This window comes from Perognathus longimembris, chromosome 10, assembly GCF_023159225.1.
Source record: "Perognathus longimembris pacificus isolate PPM17 chromosome 10, ASM2315922v1, whole genome shotgun sequence".
Taxonomy (NCBI): domain Eukaryota; kingdom Metazoa; phylum Chordata; class Mammalia; order Rodentia; family Heteromyidae; genus Perognathus; species Perognathus longimembris.
In genome coordinates, this window is record NC_063170.1 from 20,938,719 (window position 1) to 20,948,552 (window position 9,834).

Genomic DNA, 9,834 nt, shown 5'->3' on the forward strand with positions numbered 1-9,834 from the left:
GCTCCCCAGTCTTCACTGTGTCCCTGGCCGGTCAGCCCGCTTTTTATTACTGTTGAGGTTTTAGCCCCAAGTCTGTGTCCCTGGTCGGTCAATTCACTTTTTACTTCCCCAATAAATCCATCTTTTTGCTTGAGACTGTCTCTGAGTGGTGAACTATTGGAGGGACGTGGAATCTCCTCTCTCAAACCGTGTAACAGGCATAGCCCTTCCCTAGCCACTCCAAACCCTAAATTCAGGTTGTATGGCGGGTGGGGGGGGGGGGCTTTGGGGTGAGTCACACTACATAGAGATTGCTTCCACCTCCCCTCCCAGACCTGGAGTGATAGTAACAAGATCCCTTGGAGACAAAAAAGGAGTGTAGTTGGTATTAATCCAGGTTTGTATTCACACTATGAGGAAACTAGTCACTGGTCTGTTCCCATCCACTGACCAAAGTCCACTATGGAGGAGAAAAACAGCAAGGAGCTGAAGAGAGATGCAGGAGACACCATAGCAGGGCTTCAGCTCCCTGAGCCCCTCGCTAGAGCCCCAGACTTCTACTCAGGGTGGAGGGAGACAAGTCTGTTCTGTCCTTCATCTGGGAAGGGTTAAGTGTCCTCCTTGTCCTCCACAAGGAAATTCCCAAATGCAGGAGACAGCCCAGGATGGAGGCCCAGACTCAGTCATCAATCCCCAAAAGGCAACCTTGTCTGCTGTCATTGGCTCTGACTCCTGCAGGGCTGCACAGAGCCCAGGGCACAGCCGATAACCCCTGACCCTGAATGACATCTATCAGGACAGCCTAGGGCCTTGAACTCCACACAGATAGGCAGAGAAGTAGGAAATGCTGAGTCGCCTCAGCTCAGACCTTGAACTGGGACCCGTTAAGCCCAGGGACACCATGTAGCATGGCACTGGTTGGCATTTGTTCTAAGACCCAGAGCTGGGCATCTCTTCTCAGTGGCGGGTCCATTTGGAGCTTAGCACACAAGTGAAGAAACAAGGTCCAGCGCTGCTAGCAGGCCCATGGGAACCCTGGGATAACTCTTGAACCCTGGAGGCATGGCCCCAGCCAGCCCCTGCTCCTAACCAATCCATTTCATATGCCTGGCTGAGGCTTGCCACCAGCAGGCTGACGGAATACACCTCAAGCAGACTCTCCCCAGGGCAGCAGGAGTGGGCCTGCCCTTTTAGTATATACTCAGAAGGGATGGGTTGGGGGGGGGCAAGTATCATCCCCTACCTCAAAAAGACCTGCACACTATTCTACAATATGAGGTTGCCTGCTTGCTGTAAGACAATGGTTTGGGAATTAACCTCCACCTCCAGCCTTGGTTCCTAGACTCCAAGATCCGTCCCTTAATCCAACCCCTTATTACTAAGGGGCAGAGAAAACCAGAATCAGAATCAAGCCAAAGGCTTTTATTATCATGTATTAACTCCATCGAGAAAGGGCAACAGGAAACACATCAGGGTCCAGTGACACACAAATGGCTATTTACACGTGGGAGCAGGGCATCCCCACATCAGGCACAGCAGCTGCACTTCTCAGTTGCTCCTTTGCAGACACAGCCCTGGGCACACTTGGCACAGCCCACGGGGCAGCAAGAGCAGCAGCCTGGGGAAGGAAAGGGAGGTGAGAGGCAGAGCAGAAGAGCCAGCAGCTCCTGACCCAGCACAGCCTGCCTGGAGACACTGCAGAATTTCAATTTCCTCAACAATATGAACACATGGCTTTCTTCTAAGACAACGGGAGAGTCCCTGTGGGATCATTTCCAAATGCAGAAAGGCTGTCCAGGGCTTGGGAGCTGGGGAGAGTGCAGAGCCTAGCCGGGGTAGGAGGGCCTCACAGGGCAAAGGACAGCAGGTTCCCTCCTCTTTTGCCCCCCCCTCCAGTCCTCCCACCTCAGCACAACCCCAGCTCTGCAGACACCCCTTCAACTCACTCTTCTTGCAGGAGGTGCATTTGCACTCTTTGCACTTGCAGGAGCCAGCGCAGGTGCAGGAGCCGCCTGGGAGGAGGAGAAACCAACAGCAGTGAGCAATCAAGCAACCTCAGCCAGGCCAGGGCAGCAGCCCACTTGGTAGTGCTTCCTAGAGACTGACGCTGAGCCCCACTTCTCCCTTTACAGGTGATTACCAGGCCCTTCTCCTAGGATGAGAAGGGAACAGTCACCTGCCTCCCTCTCTGTCCAGAAATTCAGACTGTGAACCGGGCCCTAGGCGGCCTGGCAGCCCGCCCTCCCGCTGTCCCTCGGGCGCCCACCAGCCTCGACTCTCTCCTTGCCGTCGGGGTCGACGCCCCAACCGCGGAGGAGGGGGCTCGCAAGGAAAGGAAAGGAGCTCCCAGGAAATGTTCCCACTGGGCCTCGCAGCCCGGGGCAGCAGCACTGCAGACCGGGCGTGGGGGTGGAGGGGACACCGAAGACCGCGGGGGCGCCTACCGGAGGCACAGGCACAGTTGGGATCCATGGGGAGCTCGAGAAAGCTGGAGACGCGGAGTCGTGAGCGATCGGCGGGCTGCGGGAGGGCGCGGTGCTGCCCAGCGCGTGGCCCGCGTGTTTATAGTCCGGGCTCGGCCCGTGCGCACAGCTCTGCGCCCGGCCCCGGCCACTTCGCCCGGCCCCGGCCACTTCGCCCGGCCCGGAGCTGCGAGCCACGCGCAGAACTTCCCGGGGGCGGGGCCGCGAGGGCGGGCGGGGCTGTGCGCCCGGCCTGAGCCGCGGTTCTCTACCCGACTGCTCTCCTCCGCCCCCACCGCGCGCTTCGTGTGCCCCTAGGCTTTCAGATCACTCGGCCCACGATCCTTTCAGAAATGCAGCCGTGCACATGTTGCATCCACTCCACGCGGACACAGCCGGGCAGGGTCAGCGTCCCTGCATCACCGTGAGGGGCCGCGTGAGGTCCACGTCCATGCCGCTTCCACCAGGCTTTCCCGGCCTCGGCTACAGCTCCCCCCAGATCAGTCCTGCGCCCTGTTTTCCTTGCATGCAGCAAGGAGCTCCGTGCTCTTCCCCCGTCCTCTGTCCACGCAGTGCGCATCCGTGGCCCCGAGCTTGGCACACAGCCCTCGCGGCCTCTCCGCTCCCGGGACCCTGGGCAGCGGCTGGAGGCGATGGTCGCACACATCATGAGGCCGAGAAAACGGTGGGTTGGTCCTAGGCCTGTGCCCGACCGGAAGTAGCCCAGGGCCGGAATCAAATCCCCCCCCCCCCCCCCCCCCGCCTGGCTTCAGATGTCTCTGTTGGTTTGTTGTTGTTGTTTGGTGCTGTTTTCTGGAACTTGAGTTCAGGGCCTGGAGCTTTTGTGTTCTAGGCTGGTGCTCGATCACTCAAACCACAGCTGCACTTGTGGATTTTCTGGTGGTTCATTGGAGATAGGCGTCTCACGGACCTTGCTTTCCAGACAATCTAACCGCGAACCTCAGATCTCAGCCCCTGGGGAGGGCGTGAGCCCGGGCGCGGGGAGGGGGGGGGGGCGGGAGGGCGACAGTCCTATGCACAGGACTCCCCCAAAACTGGGGCTTCGGCAAACTAAGGACACCATGGTGCGGGGCTGGGCTTGGGCGAATGGAAGGACTGGGATTCTGGAACGCTCCTGAGCGGGGATGATGCGCAAATTCGCAGGAACTGGAAAGCGGGGTGCGGGACCCGAGGAGAGGAGCCCCGCCCCCTCCCTCCCTCCCGGCCCGCGCTCCTCGCTGTCCCGCCCTCAGGAAGTTCTGCGCGTGGCTCCCCAGTTGTCCGCGGCTTCCGGGGAGACCCAGGTGGGACCGAGAGGCGGGGCGGGAGTGGAAGGGCCGGGCGCAGAGCTGTGCGCACCGGCCGAACCCCGACTATAAACACGCGGGGCACGCGCTGGGCAGCACCGCGCCCTCCCGCAGCCCGCCAATCGCTCACGGCTCCGCGTCTCCGGCTTTCCCGAGCTCCCCATGGATCCCAACTGTGCCTGTGCCTCCGGTAGGCGCCCCCGCGGTCCTCGGTGTCCCCTCCACGCCCACGACCGGTCTGCAGTGCTGCTGCCCCGGGCTGCGAGGCCCAGTGGGAATATTTCCTGGGAGCTCCTTTCCTTTCCTTGCGAGCCCCCTCCTCCGCGGTTGGGGCGTCGACACCCTCCGCATGGGACCCCGACGGCAAGGAGAGAGTCGAGGCTGGTGGGCGCCCGAGGGACAGCGGGAGGGCGGGCTGCCAGGCCGCCTAGGGCCCAGTTCACAGTCTGAATTTCTGGACAGAGAGGGAGGCAGGTGACTGTTCCCTTCTCATCTTAGGAGAAGGGCCTGGTAATCACCTGTAAAGGGAGAAGTGGGGCTCAGCGTCAGTCTCTAGGAAGCACTACCAAGTGGGCTGCTGCCCTGGCCTGGCTGAGGTTGCTTGATTGCTCACTGCTGTTGGTTTCTCCTCTTCCCAGGCGGCTCCTGCACCTGCGCTGGCTCCTGCAAGTGCAAAGAGTGCAAATGCACCTCCTGCAAGAAGAGTGAGTTGAAGGGGTGTCTGCAGAGCTGGGGTTGTGCTGAGGTGGGAGGACTGGAGGGGGGGGGCAAAAGAGGAGGGAACCTGCTGTCCTTTGCCCTGTGAGGCCCTCCTACCCCGGCTAGGCTCTGCACTCTCCCCAGCTCCCAAGCCCTGGACAGCCTTTCTGCATTTGGAAATGATCCCACAGGGACCCTCCTGTTGTCTTAGAAGAAAGCCATGTGTTCATATTGTTGAGGAAATTGAAATTCTGCAGTGTCTCCAGGCAGGCTGTGCTGGGTCAGGAGCTGCTGGCTCTTCTGCTCTGCCTCTCACCTCCCTTTCCTTCCCCAGGCTGCTGCTCTTGCTGCCCCGTGGGCTGTGCCAAGTGTGCCCAGGGCTGTGTCTGCAAAGGAGCAACTGAGAAGTGCAGCTGCTGTGCCTGATGTGGGGATGCCCTGCTCCCACATGTAAATAGCCATTTGTGTGTCACTGGATCCTGACGTGTTTCCTGCTGCCCTTTCTCTATGGAGTTAATGCATGATAATAAAAGCCTTTGACTTAATTCTGATTCCAGTTTCTTTGTGGTGGGGAAGGGTGAGGTATGCACCAGAATCTCAAGAGTCTTGTGCTTGGGACTCAAATATGATGCCCAACAAAGCAGTGTATTTCAGAAAGCTGGAGGTTTTGCTAAGCTGCTCCCTTGGAGGGCATTGTCCTGTATTTGGTGTGGGAGTGGGGAATACCCGGGCCCCTCTATCATGGCAGAAGCCACTCTAGAAATCATTCAACCTTTCTCATTAAATTCTCTCACTTCCTGGCCCTTAAGGAAGGTTCCTGAACACAAGTGTTGGGTAAGAGATTCAATTTCAGGGCTGGGAATGTGGCTTAGTGATAGTGCTTGCCATGAAGCCCCGGGTTTGATTCCTCAGCACCACTTAAACAGGAAAAGCCGGAAGTGGTGCTGTGGCTCAAGTGGTAGAGTGATAGCCTTGAGCAAAGTGAAACTCTGGGACAGTCCCTAAGCCCTGAGTTCAAGCCCCAGGACTGACAGAGCTCAAACTTCCCAGTGGCTAGAATTCTCTGGATATATTTCAAACTCTATGGAGAAGCCATCATTAGCACATGCTAAGACTTTCTTGATAAATGTAAGGAAAATGAAAGCACAAAATGCCATCTATAGAGTTTAACTGAATAAAAGTTGAAGAATTAGACTGACAGCTAGGTGTGGTGGTACTTGCCTGTCATCCCAGCATGTTGGAGGCTGATGTAAAGAGGATCTTGGATTGGAGGTCAACCTAAGCTACATGGTAAGACCTTTGTTTTGGGAGAAAAAAAATACTGCACAAATGTTTTGTGCACACTTGAAAAAAAGAACTCAATTTTTGCTCACTCCACCACCCGGTATAAACTATGAGTACCCTGACCCTAACATCCCACAAAGACCCATCACGACCAGGTCCATTGATGCCTAGGCCTAGGATGACCCCTGACAGCTTTCTGTTGTGACACAGTTGAGTCTTAAATGTTTTTTTCCTGGCTGCCAGGCATCTGTGTCTCATGCCGGTAATCCTAGCTACTCAAGAGACTGAGATCTGAGGATTGTGGTTCAAAGCCAGTCTGGGCAAGAAAGCCCATGGGACTCTTATCTCCAATAAACTACCAAAAAAGCCAGCAGTGGAGCTGTGATTCAAATGCTAGAGCATTCATGTTGAGCAAAAGAAACCCAAGGACAGCACCCAGGCTGTGAGTTCAAGCCCAAGGACCACTACACAAAGTTTCTCCCAAAGTCAATGAATTTCTTTCCTGGGCTACTTCCTATCAGCAAGTGGATGAGGGACTCTGGAGGGATTAGCAGACTTTGAAGGGACAAGCTTTCTCTTAGTAACAAAAGCATACAATCATTGATTTCAGGTGAAGCACTTTGTGTGCAAAATGTCCTGGGGTGGGGTGTTTGGGCTACAAGAAGCCGTAGGAGAATGTATGGCAAGGAGGACCTTGCACCTGTGCCCATTGGAAAGAAGGCTGGCCCAGCCCTGTCCTGCCCTTCACTGTGCACAAAGGAAACAAGCAACTAAGTGAGAGAAGTGTAGTTAATGCCAGGGAGGAACAGTGACCAGAATCACACAACTATGCACACTACTGTCATGCTCACCCAAGCACTGCAGAAACATGGATCTGTGATACGTAGGGTATGGGGCTGGTGGGGCGGTGGATGGGGAGGGATCTTGGGATCCTAGGGAATGGGTGACCTGCAAATTGTAGGAACTACAAATAGGCATGGAGAGAGTCAGGTTGCTAAGGTCCTAGAAGCTTCATGGTGCTGAGCTCACAACCCCTCCCTCCTACAGGAGCTGGCACAGAAGGAAGGTGTTCTACCCACCACTTAGTCCGGAACAGAGGGTGGGGCAAGGGCAGAACAGTGCCGGTGGGGGAGGGCTACAACCAAGATTCTGTGCCTTGTGACCTGAGAACTTGTGAGAACTGAAAAGTCCACAGGGACAGGGACATTGTGTGGAGCGAGCGGCTCAGCCTCTCCCTCCAGTGGAAAAGGACCATGAAGAGGCACCCTAAAACATGATTCTGTTGGCTCTGAGGTTGTGTGCTCTGGCTTTAGGGTGTCCTCCACCAGTCTATGATTGTTAAGTTGAGTGCCTCTGTGATGTACCTCAGCCTTTCTCCCATGAGGACATAGAGTGACCTGTGCAAAACTGCAATTGTATTTTAAACAACTCTAACTGTTGCATTCCTTTTTTCTATCTTGCCTTTGTCCTTGCCCTGCCTTGGCCCCTGCCCTGCCCACGCCCTGGCTCTGTACCTACCTCTGTCTTTGCCCTGCCCCTGCCTCTGCCCCTGCCCCTGCCTTGCCCTGCCTCTAGATCCCACCCCACCTCAGCCACCACCTTATCTCTGCAGACGTTACCCCAAGACATTCTTCTTACAGGAAGTGCATTTGCACCCTTTGTACTTGCAGGAGCCGGTGCAGGTACAGGAGCTGCCTGGGAGGAGGAGAAACAGAGCAATGAGGAAGGCCACAAAAGTAGTTCACATAGGTAGCCAGCTCAATCCAGAAGCTTCACTATAAACACCCCCCACCACCCATACCCAGAGCCCCAACCCAACTTAGCCTTCTGTGATTTTATTGGAAAGTATGTGCAAAGTAGAGTTGCTTGAATCCTTTCAGGACATCTCAAAATCCATGAGAAGGAACAGTATTTAATTTCTGAGCCTTGGTAAATGTATTCATGCAGAGTAACTGGGATCAAAGAACAAGTGTCTTCTTTTCATAGGAGAATTTCATAGGTACTTGGAAAAAAAAATAGGTAAAGGTTCCAAACTGGGCATGGTGAAATATGGCTGTCAATATGGCAAAGCCAAGAAGATGAAGTAGTTGGTCAGCTTGAACTCTGCGAAATCTGAAAGATCTTACTCTGCACAACGCTCACGTGCAATGCATGTTGCACACTGGGAAAAAGCAGCCAGTGCCTTAGTGTGTGGAGGACCATGCTTTGCAGAGCACACTGACATCATTCAGAGGCAACAGTGACCAGGACCACAGAAAGGACAGGAGCTGACAGCCGAGACTTCTTGTGACACAGCTCTGTCTTTTCTCTAGTACAGGGGTTGAACTCAGAGCCCCAAGCTGCTTGACTGGCTTGCTTGAGGCTGGCATTCTACCACTGGATAGCAAAAACAGACTTCTACTGTTTATTACTTAGACATGTACTTTCCAGGACTTTTCTGCCTGGCTGGCTTCAAACCATGATTTCTTCTGAGGAACCAGGATTACAGGTGTGAGCCACTAGCATTTTGATAGCGCTGTTTTAAAGCTTCCTGCTAGGGCTGGGAATGTGGCCTAGTGGCAAGAGTGCTTGACTCCTATACATGAAGCCCTGAGTTCAATTCCCCAGCACCACATATATAGAAAACAGAAAACAGAAGTGGTGTTGTGGCTCAAATGGTAGAGTGCTAGCCTTAAGCAAAGAGAAGCCAGGGACCATTGCTCAGGCCCTGAGTCCGAGGCCCAGGACTGGCAAAAAAATAAATAAAACTCCCTGCTAGCTGGACACTGTGTCTCATGCTTATAATCCTAGCTACTAAGGAGGCTGAGGTCTGAGGATTGTAGTTCAAAGCCATCTGGGGCAGGAAAGTCGTGAGACATATCTCCAATTAAACATTTATATATATACACATAAAAAAGTCGGAAGTGGAGCTGTCGCTCAAGTGGTAGAGCTCTAACCATGAGCAAAACAAGCTCAGGGACAGCACCCAGGCTCTGAGTTCAAGCCCCAATACACATACTACACACACACACACACACACACACACACACACACACACACACTTCCTGCAAAGAATGGATTTGCCACTCAAGTTCCAGCAAAGGGACTTGCCAGCATTTTCTTTTAACATGATATGTATGTGATCATTGGATCCAGGTAAAACAGTGTCCATAATATCTTAGAGTAGTGGTGGGCTAGACTACTGGTGAAAGAATCTGTCCCAGCCATCTCAGGGAACCATGCAGAGATAGTCAGGGACAGGAGAAAAATGTTTATAAGGAGGTTTATTAGTGGGACCATATCTTCCACAGGAGAGAGAGCAATATGGAGTCTGCACCTTATCCAGGTGGTAGCTTACATAACTCTGGGGCTAAAGGGGAAGTAGGTAGGTCAGAGTAGTGAGTGGGAGTGGCCCATTATAGCTCTAGGGCAGGGAGTTCAGGTATGAGTTGAGCTGGGGGCTAGTGGGAGGGGCAGAGGACCTGAGGTGAGGAAATATTAACACTAGGCCCTCTAGGTCAGGGAGGATCTTACCCCTGTGCCCCAAGGTCCCTCTAAGCCTAGGGCATTGTTCTTGTTTAGTTTCACCACTGGCTCTTGAACTCAGGGCCTTCAACCCTCCCTTAGCTTTTTCACTCAAAGCTAACACCCTAACACTGAAGTGCCAGACTTTGAAGTCAGGCCCCATTTTACCACGTGAACCCCACTTTACCACGCGAACCTGAGATAAGCAGGCCCTGTGAGCAGACCCAGGCAAGCCCATTAGGGCCCAGTCGGTCTAGAACTCTTAACCACTGGGAATGCTTAACTCTAACTGTCCCTAGAATGCCTTGAGCCCTGAGCCAATCAGATTTGTACCTGTATCCTAATCTTGCTTGCCTGAACACCTGATTGTTGTTACTTTGTTCTTTGCCTTTATGAGCCCTGTGTAATCACAGCTCGAGGCTCCCTCCTAACCTCCGCTGTTGTCGGTGGGTAGGATGAGGCCCGAGTTGCAGCTCGCTTAAATAAAGCCTTGCCTTGCTATTGCATTTTGGAATGTCTGAGTCTTGGTGGTCTTCTTGATGGTGGTCTTGCGACTTGGCACAACAACACTTGAGCCATATCTCCACTTCCAGCTCTTT

At 54.0% G+C, this 9,834-nt stretch overlaps 2 protein-coding genes across 3 annotated transcripts; one reads left to right on the forward strand and one right to left on the reverse strand.

The window, feature by feature from the left end:
* Window positions 1-1,386: 1,386 nt before the first annotated feature.
* Window positions 1,387-2,598, reverse strand: LOC125358424 (metallothionein-1E). Its single transcript, XM_048355547.1, has 3 exons — window positions 2,424-2,598; window positions 1,926-1,991; window positions 1,387-1,597 (listed from the first exon to the last, which is right to left on the reverse strand). Exons 1-3 carry the CDS (start codon window positions 2,449-2,451, stop codon window positions 1,506-1,508), a joined length of 186 nt encoding a protein of 61 aa, XP_048211504.1. The 5' UTR covers window positions 2,452-2,598; the 3' UTR covers window positions 1,387-1,505.
* Window positions 2,599-3,784: 1,186 nt separating this feature from the next.
* On the forward strand, window positions 3,785-9,350 carry LOC125358421 (metallothionein-1E). 2 transcript variants are annotated; one of them, XM_048355544.1, is made up of 4 exons: window positions 3,785-3,938; window positions 4,387-4,452; window positions 4,782-4,913; window positions 9,338-9,350. In XM_048355544.1, the coding sequence occupies exons 1-3, from the start codon at window positions 3,911-3,913 to the stop codon at window positions 4,871-4,873; spliced, it is 186 nt and encodes a 61-aa protein (XP_048211501.1). In that variant the 5' UTR covers window positions 3,785-3,910; the 3' UTR covers window positions 4,874-4,913; window positions 9,338-9,350. The 2 variants fall into 2 exon arrangements, with proteins under 2 accessions (XP_048211501.1, XP_048211500.1); XM_048355543.1 differs by lacking the exon at window positions 9,338-9,350 and having other exon boundaries at window positions 4,782-4,990.
* The last annotated feature ends 484 nt before the right edge of the window (window positions 9,351-9,834 follow it).

Excerpts from the sequence above, each read along its gene's own strand:
- LOC125358424 (XM_048355547.1), bottom strand. The coding sequence starts at position 2,451 with ATGGATCCCAACTGTGCCTGTGCCTCCG. Across the intron at positions 1,992-2,423 it reads CAACTGTGCCTGTGCCTCCG|GCGGCTCCTGCACCTGCGCT; the intron begins GTAGGCGCCCCC and ends TCCTCCTCCCAG. Across the intron at positions 1,598-1,925 it reads ATGCACCTCCTGCAAGAAGA|GCTGCTGCTCTTGCTGCCCC; the intron begins GTGAGTTGAAGG and ends TTCCTTCCCCAG.
- LOC125358421 (XM_048355544.1), top strand. The coding sequence starts at position 3,911 with ATGGATCCCAACTGTGCCTGTGCCTCCG. Across the intron at positions 3,939-4,386 it reads CAACTGTGCCTGTGCCTCCG|GCGGCTCCTGCACCTGCGCT; the intron begins GTAGGCGCCCCC and ends TCCTCTTCCCAG. Across the intron at positions 4,453-4,781 it reads ATGCACCTCCTGCAAGAAGA|GCTGCTGCTCTTGCTGCCCC; the intron begins GTGAGTTGAAGG and ends TTCCTTCCCCAG.